The 16,888-nt window shown below is 41.2% G+C and overlaps 2 protein-coding genes across 3 annotated transcripts in view; one reads left to right on the top strand and one right to left on the bottom strand.

Annotated features, from left to right (window-relative positions):
- LOC124306872 (dopamine D2-like receptor) overlaps window positions 1–16,888 on the top strand; it is a 125,029-nt gene that overhangs the window by 74,064 nt on the left and 34,077 nt on the right. The window lies entirely within an intron of this gene.
- LOC124306873 (uncharacterized) overlaps window positions 7,287–16,888 on the bottom strand; it is a 77,151-nt gene continuing 67,549 nt past the window's right edge. Inside the window, exon 10 of the mRNA XM_046767978.1 lies at window positions 7,287–7,477. Coding sequence (XP_046623934.1) covers window positions 7,422–7,477 — 56 coding nt within the window. The 3' untranslated portion in view covers window positions 7,287–7,421. The remainder of the gene's footprint in view (window positions 7,478–16,888) is intronic.

Raw genomic sequence — 16,888 nt, 5'->3', positions numbered from 1 at the left:
AAATTTGCAAGACTCGGAAATCGCAAACAAAACAGTAAGGCTGAACTATTTCTATTATTGACAAAATTGAAAGCGATTTTTAAACTCGGTACAGAATCATACAAACATGTACAAAAGATACCATCAAAGAATCCAAAGAATTCTCATAATTCTGTCGCGGGTTAAGAATATCAAGTTTTTTCAACAGGCTAAAGAAACAGGATACGAAAAATCGGGGTACGAATAAATGTCACACCAGAACGTGTTCAGTAATCCTTAATCAGCACCTAAAAAGCACGTAACTTGACAACTTCTCAAATCATCCCTGTTTACTCGATTTCTAAGAGCTTTATACTACCGCGAACTTAAGCCAGCAGAGCAATACTCATAAATATTGTGTCTGTTTTTTATTTTTTTATTTTTATTTAAAAAGGCGGGCACAAATATTTTCAAACCGGTACCTATAATTAGCACCTAAAGATCACTGAATAATGACAATACCGTTCAAAATATTTCCTCATACGGAACGAGCAATCTCATCTTTGTGCTTTGATAGGACGATGAAGCTCGAATCTGTGTATGGGACAAGGATGTGTGAGCTCGGCACACGTAAATGTCCTTTCCTTATCCTGCAAGGCAGACACAAACGGCTATCTCTCATCGGGTGGTAATTCAAAGTCCGTCTCGTTTAATGGGGGAGTTCCATGAGCAAATATACGGGCGTTATATATCCTCTGGAATTACCAAAATGCTTGCCGAAATATCCCGCGAATTAGTAAAGCTTAGAATTCTCACACTTTTAACCCTTTTTAACGATCCACCATCCCGGTAAACGCCCAGCCTCGAGATACGCGGCAACGGCTTCGACGTTTCCCGAAATAGTCTCCTCCCTTTTCTTTACTCTTTTTTCATCCTTTCCTATCCTCTTTTCTTTCTTCCCTTAAACAGAATTTGAAAGGATTCAATCCTGTCGTCACGCTTCCGAGATTCCAAGGTCCGATATCTTCTTTCTCGAACGTTTTTCTCTGTGTTTTTTTCTTTCTTTTCTTTCTTCTCTTTCTTTTCTCTTCCTTCATACCCCAATTCTTCTTCCGGGTGCCGATAAGTCGTAAGGAAAATGGACGAAGGATAAAGTCCGAGTCAAAAGGCAACTTTGGTTACAGGTGATTTGTTTTATTAAGCGAATTCCTTCCAAGATCTACGTTCCTACTTTTTTTTCCTCCAGTCTACGAGAGGACGACTAAATCCCACAAGGGTTATACAAGATGAAATCGTTTTTTCTCGACGAGTTCTCCGCTTGTGCACCGCTTCAACTTGTTCCTTCCCTCTGCGCTTATTTCTTTCTAGTTTTTTTTGTTTTTCGTTTTCACCCCAAGTTCCGTTTCAGCAGGTCGACTAATCGCTTCTGATCTCCGGAAGTCCTTCCTCGAACTCCGTTGTCTACACAGGTAAAACGATCTCTTGCGCAATCGGAAACACGCGATATATTAAAACCGATCCAAGATAGACCGAGAAAGAAACTTCTTCACTCTTCTCTCGATCCTCAAGAAACACGCCGAGCTTAGACAGCTTCCAAGGGATGAAAACTTCCGCGTATCCTCATGGCGAAAAAAGGATGTGGGTATCTGTGTAAGAACATCGCGAGTTTAGCGATATTCCCGTTGCACAAGGCGCAGCTCTCCTTATCTTGTCGATAAATTCTCTAGATAGAACGGCTATGTGTTGGAAAAAATTGGGTTAAGTTGGACGCGCGTCGTATTTTATCGAGTCTAAGAGTTCTCCTCGAAGGTACGGTGTCGGTAGCCTCCGCAGATTGCGAACGGTTATGGTGTTACGGTGGCTACGAGGAGGGCGGCAGGATTTTCTTTTTTTTATCTTTTTTGTCGGATACGTGTTTTATGGGATTACACACATACACCGCACAGCCACGTACTCCGGTGTATAGCTGGATATTAAAAAAGTGTAATATGTCCGATAATTTATGGGTGGGTAATTATTTTTCAACCCTGATCGAGAAAAAATTCCCCCACATGTATAGGTATAATAACCTTGTACAACCGTGAACCTCTCCAGGGTGCGAAAATCTCAAAGGCGGGTATAAGGTACGTACTTCAACTTTTCACCCCTCCACGCCGCCGCCACGGCATCGCCGTGCTCGAAATTAATTAACTTTCAACGTACCTATAGATGTTGGTAAAAAAGTCGGCATATGCGAGAGAGGGAATGGGAAAAAAGTTGGTCCAGAGTTGCCACCTCTGCATTTTCTTTCTTTCTCGGTGCGGTTCTCTTTTAAATTGTTTTTTCGACTTGCTTTTTTCTTTCTTCATTCTGCGGGATTTCTACTTTTTTTTTCCTCATCCTTTCCTCGTTTTTTTCTTCCTTCCTTTCATTCATTCATTCATTCATTCTTTCTTTCTTTCTTTCTCTAGTTATTTTTACACGTTTAGTTGACGATGATTTTTTCCAACTGAAAGTGAAAATTTGCAAAGGTTAATCAAGGGTACCGTCGATTTTTTAATTACAGCCTCCCCTTGAATGTATAATTTAGCCTCAATTATTTCAGTATTTTTATATCTCTTTTATTCTTGCTCTTCAATTCTTCTCTCAGTCAATGTTTTTTTTTTTTCATACGACTGTAGTAATTACGCAAATTTATACTCGGTACAAGACATCTCTACATGCGTATGAAGGCAGGAAAAGATAGGGAAAAAATTAAATGAAAACAATAATGAGAAAAATAAGAGGAGGAAGAAGGGAAATGAAGCTATAAAAGAGAAGGGAAAGCTTTCGAGCTTTCACAGTCTCACTTACAGACGGTCCATATATACGTACATACATATACAAAGGACTCAAAAAGCGATGGATAGCTGCTGGTAACCATTAGTCAAGCCTGTAGAGGAAAAGGAAACGGAAGCGCGAGGCTGAGATTAGGCCAAGGTAATTGAGACGTCATTGAATCGTCGTTCAGCCGAGGGATATCTTCGAGTCGACATCGTCCGAGAAAAACGGTGTCGGTCAAACTTTCATTAGCTTAACCGTAACCAAACGGCTGCCATATTTTTCCCCTCACAAACCATATAACTCATACCCCTCGGCAGAGTTTCCAAGCCACTTGTCTCAAGGTCTAGCCTAACCGTCCTAATCTGTTCCGCGCCTTGCCGATCCACACAAATCATACAATATCGAGATGAAATAAGGTGAAGGAACAGAAAAATAAAGAACGGAATCGGCAGTCGCGCGGTGCAAGTAGAGACATAGATTTTGGAATATCAGTTGCAATTCTGAACTCATTTACGCGAAAGCTCAACCTAAAATTCACTGGCAAAGACGAATCCGAGAAATAAGCGCGAGTATAAACGGAAATCGCTTTGAAACCGATGGACGATCGGTTAATCATTCGGCCATCTCTTAACCCTGATTTGCCGATCGAGCTGAAGGTGATTGCTGACAAAGCGAAACCATCCACGGTGCAATCCAAACCATTAATGAATTCCATCAATAGACGATGATGAATGAAAAGGGTGAAACCGAACGTAATTTTTTGCTCATCACGCGACGTGAAAGTTTCCAAAGTTTGAAACTCCTTGAACAGCAAAAATTTTGTATAATAAACTGTCCACCCTACCTTCGTTGAAAAGAAAATCTTTATACCAACTTTTGAATTTTAATATCACTACTACGAAAATGTTAAAATTATCGAGAGAAACATGTAAACTGGATAGGTATTGAAAAAGAGAGACGCTTTGTTTTCGTTTAGTTGGGAAACGTTGTTCCATTCAAATTATAAAAAATTCTTGAAGGTGGAATCAAATTCGAACAATTTCTTCTTACAATAGGATACTTGAATATTACACGTAGTGACAGAATGTATTTTCTAACGAAGCGAAACGTACGCGAATTAAATGGAGATGAATGAAGATATAAACGGAAATTGAAAGAATAAAAAATAAATTTACCTACCACTGCCGGAGAGTTATTGGAAACACCAATTTACCATCCAATTCCCCTGTATTGCGTTTTTATTTATTTCACGTATTTTTATTTCTTCATTCAAACTCTCATTTTTCTTTCATTTTTTATCGCTCAAAGCGTCATATAATATTACCTGTTGCAGCACCTACAGCCGCAAATCCTGGTACAGTCCAATGAGGGATTTAAAAAGAAATCCATCCATTCTATACAGCCTTCGCGGCACTTTTTTAAGGCTCTCTCTTTTTCATCTTTCCGACTTTCGTTCTTTCTTTCTTTCCCTTTCTGTATCACTCTTTTATACCGCACGAAAGAAAAAAAACAGTCGGATTATTTTTGCACGTCGAAAACAATTCTCGGGTTTAGTGCGCTTCGAGAGAATTGAAAGCTCTCCCCCCTCTCTGCCCCTCTCCCTCTCCCTCTCTTTCTCTCTCTCTCGCCCTTCGTATCTTTTTATTTCATTTCATCCCTCTTCATCTCTTTATGGAGAGGTATTCTTTTGCAGTATTTTCAAGAAAAGACACTGCAAAGCTGAGCTAATAACTTTACGGCACTTTGCGTATAAATATAAATATATATATATATATGTATATGGGTGGCCCTTATTTACAGTGTTGACGAAATTTTTCCAGACCACCCCCCGAATCAATTTCAAGTAACTCAAAAACAATTTCCTCATTTAAAATACACGTGTTTCGATCACATCTTCAGTACGTACTTTATCGTCAGAGTAATGATGTTATAAAAAATCTGTTACTGCGAAATATTATTGGGGATTAGTGCTACTATTTGCAAAAAAATTCAGATCAGTACGCACAGCTTTCCTTTCGGGAATAAATACATCGAAAAATTGTTCTCCGTTATTGAAATTAGCTGTAATGTACACGGTACATTACGACAATCGTTATTTTCATTATTAACGCCGGCATCTCGCTGATCGTGAGCGAGGAATTCTTCACACCTCATTTTGGCTGCTTGGAAAAGCTGCTGCAGGTGTAATTGAGAATACACGTGCCGATGAATTTTGGGGGATGAAAAAAATCACCGAGAGTTGACTTTTTGCTTGAAAAGTTTTCGGTTCTTTTCCTGCAGCAGCGCCTGGAGCGCCAGCAGCTACTCAGATATGAAAAAGTTATTCAAGTTTGAGGTGACAGTGATTAATCTATACCACCGAGGCATTCTCGACACTTTTATGACCGCCTGCCTTCCCAGCTTCCGTGCCTCATTCGAACGGATATCAACGACGCAATTTTACCCGGCGAAAATGTCACGTCCGCCTTATAAACTGTCCCACATACTAATGAGCGTCGCGTTCGAACAGCTGGCTGCTCAAGAATGTTACGCGTCGATTTTCGACCTTAAACTAGATTGAAGCTTCGTTCTAACGATTCATTAGTGGCAGATAAATTTTCATAAGCCCATTTTATTACAGTCGATCATTATTATTTTTGAATTTCAGCCTCACCGCCAATCCTGAAACCACCATGAAACTGCAAGAAGAATATTTTCCAGCAATTGGAAAGCTCGAAATTCTAACTCGCGCGAGTGGGAAACTTAAGGGATGATAATATTCACGTGAGAATATCACAGGTGTTTCAAATTACAAAAAATTTCTCATGCCAATTCAACGAAAATTCATGAATCGATTATACAATATTGGCTCGTTGTATAATAATTACACTAAATGTTAACCGTGGCGTGATATCCAAGCTCGCGTAATAAATTATACATCTAAGGCAAGATCGACAAAAATGACTGGAAAATATGCAGCGTGTATTAACAGCGAGAAAAAGGACTAAGGAGACAAAGGCAGCGGTTTTTGGTCGCTGTCACGCTTGTGATATTATACTCGAATCTCCGAGGTATCGAGCCAGACTCTCACTCCTCCCTCGCTTTTTCCCACAGTCATTATCAGTTCCAAAGAAAGCAATTTTCGAACCCTGCTTGCACGTTTAACGACCTGAATTGAGGGCAGACCGTGGCGTCGTATTCGCCCGAGTTAAACTCGGATCGAACGTTTGTCAAAGATTGCAGCTATCTCGCCTCGTTCTCACTTTGCACGTCTGGTATGTATGTATATTTTATTTTATTTCTTTTTTTTAATCTATTTTTTCCCTTCGTTTCATTTTTCTTTTAAACTAGATTTTCAACCCACGCGATTTTGCACTGCACCGCAGCAGATATTTATAGATGGATACGCGCGGAAGAAATATGCGGGGAATTCGCGCGATATTTACGACTAAAAAACTTGAACACCGGCTCTTTTACGACGGCTGTATCCATTTCGGGCATTTAATTTTCACGCCCGTTTTACGGGCTATCGAGGAATTTTATATCTCTCACATACACACGTTAGGACAAAAAGAAAAAAAATTAAAATAACGCTGGAAAAGTGAGAACAAAAATAAGATGAATAACAAAACTAAACGACAAAAGAAAAAAAAAAACAAAGGTATGAAACACGAGGATGACAAACGGTATTGCATGTTCGCTGTATTCATAAATAAACCAGATCACGCGCGACATGCAGAACCGAATGAATATATTCTAATCCAATGCCGAAGATTATTTCTGTAACGTCAAAGATTTTGAAAACGTGCGTCATTCATGACATTGTAACGATTCATCGTTGTTCGTCGGGCATTAACACGATGTAGTTGTATACGTGTGTATACGTATAATATCGAGATAATCCAACTGTTGAATAAACAAATTATGTTGAAAAGAAGCCTCATTAATCATTTGTATGTGAAAGGAAATGTGGGTACCATGCCTCAATTTATCGGCCTTAACACGTATAAAATCCACCTTCTCATTCCCACTGTTATCAGGGTTGCGCCATTAATTACCGTATATAGTAAAGCAAGGTATGTCCTGTATATAAAACGACACGTTAAATCGTGTACGTTTCGACGGTTCCATGAGATTGTGAATTTTTCAATCATTTTTTTATTTTTCTTCTCGTCTTCTTCGACAAGCCAAAACAAAGCCGAATCATCGTCTTGACCCGAATCGAATATATTTTGTTGAAACCGCAGTTGCAATTTCAGTCATCGCGATGTGATCTCATCGAAATTATCGTCTGCTAACTTTCGGCGCTTTGACACAATCAGTTTCAGTCGTCATACGGATAATCCGTAAGCCCGTTACACGTGTACTTACATGCTCGGTGTTAAATTTATTTGTTGTAATAAAAAAAAAACAAAAAAATAGGGGTCGCTTTACGACTTGGTGAAAATTGAAGGTGCCACTTACCGGAATGCGAGCAAGAGACGTTGCACGGAGGAAGAGGAAAATGCGGAGAAGGAGGTCTCGTCGTGTTTTACGAGAAGACTTGATAGCCTTGGACGGGGGAAGTGCACCTGTTGGCGATCCGGTCTTTTTTCTTTCTCCCCTTCGTTCCGGTTCGCACAACCGGCTGGATGCGGCCGACATATTTAAGGGAACAGCTAGCAGTTAAGGCCTGGTGCGATTTATGCCATGTGTAAGCAAGTACAACGTGAACGTCGCTCGGGGACTCGAAGACTCGCTATGGAAATTGAAAACGGATATAAGGTGTGAGAAGAAGTGGACGGTGATGATGAAAAATTGGAACGACGGAAGGGATTTTCGAAAATATGTCTCAAACCGAATGACAAAATTTATGAAATTCAAAGCGTAGAATTAGTTTAGATCCGAGGTAAAATCTGATTTGTCAGAATTCTGTACTTTCGCATTCCTCGACTTGACGAAAAATAAATAAAAGCATGCCGAATATCCGTGGGAATTTCTTGGCTCCGTCGAGACGGGTCAGCGTATATGGCGCGTAATTTTCAATTTTTAACGAGTCAAATTCCCCGGCATGATTGGCCGGCAGCAGGAGCTGTCCCTTCGGTTATAACACGGCGTGTAGACATCATCCCGCGGGACCGCAGCGGCTTATTACTATTACAGAGGTTCGTTTCGCGAATATCCGGGCAACGCCGCAAGCGGTAATTTCCGGCAACGGAAGCCAGCCGGAGGAATATATCTAAACAGATAAAAGTCGGGGGGGGGGGGGGATGAGAAATGAGCTCGCCTCGAACCGCCGCTGCTCGTCCCTGCCGTGTTAAAAGGTAATTCTCGAGGTGCCGTTGATGATGTCATTAGGGGATTTCGCCCTCCGAAATCGGCCTCAAAAGCCGGCCCGATTCAATTCTTCAACCCACGCGTTGGATTATTAATTATACATCCGCTGCGATCGCGATTTATATACGTTTGTCGGTCCTCTTTATCATCTTCTTCTCCTGCTCCGCTGTTTTTGCCGGATGAATCGGATGATTTACTCCAAAAACCTCGCTGCCTGCTGTTTTCGACAGTTTGACTCTCAGACTGAGGAATTGGTTGAAATTTATTGTACCCTTTCAGAAATACTGAGAGAGAAGGAGAGCTGCGGAAAATAGGAAATACGAGAGAACAGAAAAATAATCTCCTTTATCGATTGAAGTATATACCTTGCGAGGGAAATAAATTTCGTCAATATTGTATCCTCTTTTTTACGACCCCGCACGGTGTCGGAATCGTGCCGAATGGTTTTCCTAATTACGCGTAAACCGAAAATCCCATCGATCCAAGTGGAATCTTCTTAATATCGATCAGATAGGCACGCCTAAGCATTTTCGGCTGCTGAAATAGTTCCTCGGATATACAAATGAGTTTTGGCGTATCTAAACATATGCGTACGATAGTTGTTTATGCTTTCGCTGATCGTGAGTTGAATTTTTCAGTCGATATATCAGACGCGTAGATACGAGAAGAGAAGAAAAAATCTAGAGAAAACAAGACAGTGGTATATTTACGATTCGTATGAGTCAATAATTTATTCCACAGATGTATCAAGAGAGAGACGAAATACGTGCGTGTGTATGTGTGTGTGTTGAACGGAGAAGATAAAATAAATGGATACGAAAAAAGTTGACTTATTGCAAAAAAATACAGGCAGGACATGTACGTCCTACCCTGTGTTTTCGATGTCGAGTGATTTTAATCTCGAGTAATATATTTCTTGTTTTTAGTTGTTTTAGGTAAATTGCTTCGATCAATCTGCGAGTCGATGGTTGTTCTGAATTCGTCCAACTTGTGCAAAAGTATCGGTATATTACGGGAAAAAGAGATACCTTCTGCCCCTGCTCGTATCAATCGATACATATTAAAATATGTTAATAAAGTAGGTATCCATAAATATTCATTTTACAATTCGAACGTTAGGGACGGCAGAGGTGGAAAATCGAGGGGGAGGATTCGAAGAAGACTAGGAAGGGAAGGAAGAGGGTAAGAGATAAAATTCAAGCGTTGTTTAAATACAAATTAAACAAGATTACAACCGTGCGCAAACGTCTTTCGTTCGTTGCGATAATTTAGTCGGGGCTGATAAGTGGCCGTTGATTAATATACGAGAGTCGAGTGATTAGAGTTATTAGCCGACTTAAACAGAGCGAAGAACTTTTCCAATAACCGGTATAAGTTAAGACTGGCAAAAATTCACGCGAAAATATTTCACTCCGGGCTCGCCTGCGTTAATTACGAATCGTAAATTACAAATGAATAGAAGGATTTTCTGAATCAGCTTCCACGGCCACTCGACCTGCCATTCAATTTGAATCGCATTCACGTTCCCAACGCTCCTCGTTTCTCTTCTGAAACCGGCTAATATCATTCTTCATCGTCGAATTCCATATCGATTCCATGCACAACTCGTCAATGCGCCTCTATCGCGTTTCCGTAAGAAAATGAAAAAGTTCCGAATCCATGTGAATATGAATGAAGGAAGAAAATAAAAAAATTGCCTATAACAATTTATTTTCACTCAGTCGTTATTTTGCTTCCGCAAATCTCTCGCAAATTAACTCGGTAGCTGTGGAAACCTGCCATGCGTGTAGACGTGCGTGTAAAACGAGGCAAGAACTCCGAGGTCGTAGATTTTTCTTGGCTGCTCGAGATGGATTAGATTAGATTAGGTTAGGTCAGGCTTGGCTTAGCTTAGTAAAGATAAACTGGGTAAATGGTTTACTGTCTGAATTGAATTACATTTTATTGCGGGTTGAAGATCACCGCGGAGTTTGTTCGTTTTTTTTTTTTTTCTTTCTCTCTTATCATCATTATTATTATTATTTTTTCTTCTTTCCTTTTTCGGCTCTGCTTCAGACTAAATTTATTTACCGCTCCGAGCGTGTATATAATTTTTTCCTTTACCGCACTCTCAACACATCTGTACTCCCACGCCTCTATAACAAGTATGAAATAATATTCAGCTCTGCTTCCATCGTAAATTATACCATCGACTTTTCGCTCGCTGATCATACCGATCAAATTGTCTTTTATTCTCGCTCGAAATTTATCGCACTTCAATTGCAATAATACCCAGACCCGGAGATACGTATAGGTATGTATAAAGATATAAACAGCATGGCCGAATCGCGAGGCACGGCTATCCATTAAATCGATAGGTATACGACTAGCCGATTAGCTCTGCCGAAATTTATCGCCCGTGCAAAAACGTGTTACACCAGCGAAACACACCGAACCGGTACTGATTCACCGAACAGGATAGTTCCGCGATTCGCAATTCAATGATTATCTTCGAGCACCCGAAGTCGGCAAAAGGTGCCCGTTAAACTGACCGCGGGAGCTCGTTAGAGGTTGGAAAAAAACGTAATAACGGCCGCGACAAAAAAACTTTCCTCCAACTTTACAGCTGAACGATAATTCAGCGAATAAACGCGATCGATAATTACGATATGCGTACTTAGTTGCAAACGCAATTTTTTTCCTCTGACGAGGGGATGAAATTTTTTGAATCATGCTCCTGCGCGATTTTCAAGCTTTTTCTAACTAAATTCGTGAGATCAAAAAAAAAAAAATAAGAAGAGGAACCCCCCCCCCCCAACCTCATCGTACAAAGATCGTGATTTTTCGCTGGGAGATTATTTGCGAAGTCGAGGTGATCAGAAGACCGGGAAACGAGTCGAGATAAATTATCTCTGCAGTGAAAGAGCGGATGCCGCGAAGTGACTTCATCGTTAGTCAGTCATTTCCGTTGGTGAAACGGGATGCTCAGCCTTGGCAATCTCTGTAAGCATCTCTCATTATCAGCTGTGGCGATCCTGCACGGTATCGTCGAGTAAAAAGCTCTCCTTTAAACCTTCTCTTTAACCTCCGCTAGCTGATTTTCGATTTTTTTGTTTCGTTTTACAGAGCGGAGTGCCTGCTATGTGTATACAAAGCAGAAAGCTGCGGGGTCAGGGTGAAATCACCCCTCGCTTTTCAAAACCACACACATGCACACGTAGCTTCAGGACAAGGGTGCCAAAGTTACATCGCAGATGGCGATAGTTACGAATTCATGCGCATACACGTTCAACCCATAACTCGCCTTCCACGCGAGGCGGTATTTAGTTTTCCTCCTTTATCGTGTCTCTCCTCTTTTTTGTATTTTCTTACCTTGTAAAGAAAATTATTTTCGTAATGAAATTAACCGCAGGAATTCGCCATTTCCCAGCTCTCTGTGACTCGGACGTGAATTCATTCGTGTCCAGACAGGCGTGTGCAACGCCTGCTTGTAATCATCACACGTACGTATATACCTTGGTGGTACATAACCACGAGTGGCTGTGACGTACACTACACACTAAAGTTCATTGTCCACTCATCTTCGCTCACTCACTCCCCAGTTCACGTTCCATGCACCCTATACACCGTGTGTGTATGGGGTATTCCACACTAACGCATGTAGGGGTTCGATTCAAGATTCGTTGGATAAGTTTAGCAGAGGCAGCTGGTCAAATTGACTTGTAATGACGTTAACTTAGGGATCAATTTACCTTTTTCGCTCCAAGTTACGTATCCCGAAACTCGCGATTTTTGTCAAGGATAAGTTTTATCGCTGAGTACTTTTCGGCGACTTCTTATACGAATCGAAAAAAAAAATTATTACAACACCGCAATAACGCTGAGGCTGTAACCTGAGTTACTTACAAGTATGGCAGCTTGCTCTGTTCTTACGGGGCAAAAAAAATGATAGAAAAATTTATATCGGATAGATTTTATTGCCCTGCGATATACAGGAACGGAACTCGTGCCAAGAAAACGAATGGGAGTGAATCCAATTTGCATTGAGAACTGTTGGTTCGTCTTCAAACCGTATAATTTCCTTTTGGCTCGAGGAACGATTTTTCTGCATCCTGTGCTATTTATTTTTCCAGAAAGTAATCCGATTTACATGAATTCAGAAACGTAACACTCCGCCTGTATAGGTGGACCTACGCCAGCGATTCGTACATACATATTCGAATATTATATATGTACATGCGTAGTATATCTTTGTATATATCACATACCCGCCCAATGCCGCGTGCATATCTATATTCATCCCCGACTGCGCCGCTTCGACTAATTCACTACGTGTTTTGACTCCTTGATTGAGTCTCTGTCCATTTCTAAGTCGGCCGGATTTCCCAGGCAGAGAAAGGACGACACGGGTGTCAGGTTAAACTAGACTGGAGAGGATCCCCTTCCACGTTTATGGAAACTATGTTCAAGCGTATAAATTTATATACATCGTAGAGGACAATACCGAGGCAAACAAGATTATCAAGTTCCGCACCGCGACGCAAACTCGGAGAAATCACGCGATCTTCAAGGCGTCTAACTCGACGAAAGTGCGAAACAATTTGCTTTTTTTTCACACCGTACCCAAATTGTTTACCGGGAAAATGACGCGTGCGTCTTACAAGCGGTAACGTTGTATACAAAATTCCTCACACGTCAATTTTATCCACGTTCGCTAAGTTCGCACGGATCGCACGTGGATACAGATGAAGAAAGAAAATGTTTTCCGAAATTAGTGTTGTTCTTCGGTGCGAAAGCCTTGAACGTTTTCCTCGTTAAAAAGTAATTTTCCAAGGCTTACAAAAGAGGAAGGAGAGAAAGAGAGAGAAGAAATGAAACTTTCCACCGCAAAGGTAGGTAAGGTACGTGACTTGAATTATCACGGAGAATCAAAGCTGTTGCGTATATTAAATGTACATCAGAGTGTACCTGCGGAGTGTACCTAAATTTCCGAGGGCGGAAAATCGAAAGAGAAATATCAAACCTTCGCCCGTCACGCGGAAAGAAGTAAATAATTTAAAAAAAAAAAAAAACAAGAAAAGGCAGAAGCCGTTTCTGTTATCTGAAAAGTAGGTAGTCAAGATAGGGTGCGAAGGGGGTATAAATTTCGCGAAAAGAGGCAGACGAGCTCTCGTCCCGGTTGAATATCAAGATGCCGGAGGCAGGTAGAGTCCCAATCACGTGCGTTCGTAGAGCGAAAAGCTGCCAGCAGAGCGAGGCGAAGCCATTTGCTTAATTATCCTCGTTAATGGCATCGAGCCGTACATTATTATACTCGGAATAAAAGCCCGTTACAAAGTACCCGAGGTACATCTGGGTGTCGGAAAAGGGATGCGAACGAATATATCGGGGCGAAATTACGTCGATTTATGTTAAGGACGACTCGGACTCCACAGTCCGAATAAAAAGTTGAGGGAATAGAGAAAACCGTTTGAAGAAATCTCCATCGATGTTATTTACAGGAATAATGACGAAGACGAATGAAACAACGTATTTACATTGTACGGTAAATGAATTTCAGGCAAAAACCGAGTGGATGAAAATAGATTTTTATAAGCACGGTACAACAGAGGTTCGTCAATAACTTCATTTGTGCGTCGTAACTATAATAAGACATGTCTTGAGGATCCAGTCAGTAAGTAAAATCGGCCTGTTCTTAAGTTGTTCATGACCTACAGCTTGCATTATACAGTTTTATCCACCCTGGGGATTTCTATGACGAACGAAATAATTCCAAAACCATGAAAGTCAGACTAAAAACATGCCAGAATTCAATCCGTCTCAACATTCTAACAACGAATCATTTTTTCAAATTCGTGATATGCTGACTTCATATTCGTATCAATTTTTCGACTACACGGCAGGAGAGGGGGAGTTACTGAGGATATATATTATAGAACGTCCAGTTGTCAGAGCTTGCAAAGCGGCGTCTGTAGACTACGACTGACGCTGGTCAGGCCTGCAATCTCTGCATCGATTAGTCCATACCTAGGTACGTTTAGCGTCTCATCCCCAAAGGTAGCCGCTATCGCTGGCATGCCACCCCTTGTGTCAGGCTTCACCCGACCGCAGAGATAGCGAATCGAGATAACGCGCAGGATCTGCAGCCACGGTGTCCTGCTTAGATTTACAAGCGGCACACCGATCAACTGCAAACGTCGAGGTGATTAATTCACCTGAGCTCGAACGGAGTTTTAGGAAACAATTTACCTCGTGTCACCCGGCAGAGTTTCCGAGAATATGCTAATTCGTACTACGGTTGTCTACCTTTTTAACGATCCGACTCAGTGCAGTATTATAATATGTTGGATAAATCTCCAAGCTGGAATTAATAAAGTTGAGTAGAACGCGAACGGTCAGATCCCGCAGGAATTTATCGTCGACGTATTCTATTATAAATATAACACTCACACATGTATATACAGCATATAATGCTTCAGAACTTGGACGTATACGTACACAGGTGAACACACGTGGTTGGAGTGAGTTAATTTCCTGTGCTTTTATACGTACGTGTATACGTATGCGAAAGCGTCAGACGCACCCGGTGCCCGTGCAGCAATTCGCGTGGGATAAGAGGATGAAAGAGGGAAAGCAAATAGGGGGAAAGAATGGACGGAGGGGCGCAACGGAAAATAGTAAATTGCACTTCCTGGGAGGCCGCCATTATGTACGCAGCATCGGGCGTGTTATCGAATTGCCTTGAAATTCGACGCGGCTTGGTGGCCGATGCACTTAGCTTGAATATACTTCGGTGCTCGGGCTCGTCGGATTCGTCGTTAAAACCACTCGGAACAATCGCTAGAGAGACGAGCCGGCCAACGTCACCGAAGGTGCCTTGTGACTATTCTCCGTGAAATTCGAGCGTTTATTTACAACGTACGTACATCACGCACCGATCGAATATGCGCTGCTCAAGTTTCTTCGCTAATATGGCAGATGGCAAGAGATTTCTCGTTAAAATCCCGAGTTCACGATTGCTTTAATTGCTCACGTTAATATCTCCGTTAAAAGCAAAAGTTTCCTGTACAACGCGCTTCGCTATGCACGTAATGAATATATATGTAGTACGTATACAATATACATGTGTATATGAATGTATATGTGGGTGCGTATGGTACACGGACATACGTTGGATACTTGGCGTTAATTACAACCTTAATTGATCGCAAGGTATCTCAGAACGGTGTCATTAAGTTGCACAACTTTGCAGCCGCCGTTACGAGGTAATTGATTAAACTTGTCGTCTTCCTCGCAGCAGGATGGATGGATACAATTCCAGGCTCTGTAATATGCCTATTACACAATTATTATTATACGATTACTTATTCAAAGTACCGTATCTGCACCGTTCGTCGTTTCTCGCTCTGTTAGTAGTAATTCCCAATATTTTATTCTACCTTTTGCTTATTGTTGTCGGAGATGTATATCTGCATCAAAATTCGGAACATTACCGGTGTCCAAAACACAAGCCAACATAAAAGGAGCTAGCTATATTTATTCAGTCGAGGCTAAAAAAGGGACGGGTTGAAGCGCGTAAATAAAATTAGCATACGTCATTTTTGAGTAAGTGATTGTAATATTTAGACTCGAGTACCTGCACAGCACAGCACGGAGTATGTAAGCAGTAAATTTAACTTTCGTTGTTTATACTTGAAAAGTTTATCGGTCCAAGAGGTACAATCTCTGAGGAGAAAAACCGGCTCTACGTTGTTGTGTACGCGTGTAACGAATGCCCGAGGCCCGTATTTCATTGTCGTTCAAGTAATTAATTAGAATGTAACCAGCCACTTTTCAACTCCTCTACTCGGTAAACTTGAAGAAAACACTCGAGTATTTGAACAGTTTCGTTGCAGGTTCAAGTTGTAATTGCAGTTCGCTAAATTACCCGCTGTATTATATACCACCGCTACCGCCACACCCGCGTTATGCTTGAAAATTATATTTCACATTCATCAAGACTGCAGGGAATAAATGTTCGCAGAGTGTATACCTCATGCTGCAACTCCAATCTAAGCTCCCTGCCCCCCGCCTGCAACGAAGTACTTCAATTAGACCAGAAAAGCTGCTACTTCTTCCTGCGCTTCCTGAACTACAACTTATTTAGTCTTTCTCTCTCTATCCCTCTCCCTCTCTCTCTCGCTAACATAGTTTTCGTACAACGTTATTAATATACCGTACGTACGTACATAATATATAATACATACTTCGTACTGTCTTACTAAAAAGTGGAAAAAGAAAGATTCACTCACTCACTGCAGACGTGCAAAAGTTTTCCTATTGCGGCGAAAAAATTTATATTCATTTTGCAATCGTGCATGTATATATATATGTATATATAATAAGAGTTCATCCGATTACAGAGTACAAAGTTATGCCTTTGACCGTGAAACGTGCGGCAGTACATTAGGAGAAGAGATGTCATTGAAGAAAAAATTTCATTCCATTAAGTCGTTTTGTCTTTTTTTTCCAGACATAATACATAAAAGTCTTTTTAGTATGCTTGGAAAGAAAACAAGTTCGGTTAACCCGGTGAACGGGGATGAAAAGAACAGCGTTCGCACTTCGGAGCATGTATAGGTATATAGGTATAGGCAAGAAAGTATACGGGAAAAGTAAGTCTGGCTCTCAATCCATTCACTGTGACACTAGGCCGCCGCGAATATCGACTTACAAGTTACAAGAGGCAATCGGCCCGGATTTGTTCGCCGTCCTCCACCCCGTCCTCCCGTCCCTCCTGCTCCTCGCCTACTTCCTCTCGACTCAACTCACTTCTCAGCCGAAATGAATTGATTATATACCCCGAGAGAGTGAA

The sequence above is a fragment of the Neodiprion virginianus genome, chromosome 6 (assembly GCF_021901495.1).
Source record: "Neodiprion virginianus isolate iyNeoVirg1 chromosome 6, iyNeoVirg1.1, whole genome shotgun sequence".
Taxonomy (NCBI): Eukaryota; Metazoa; Arthropoda; class Insecta; order Hymenoptera; family Diprionidae; genus Neodiprion; species Neodiprion virginianus.
The sequence above is the reverse complement of the archived record's forward strand: the minus strand, read 5'-3'. Positions and strand labels throughout refer to the sequence as shown.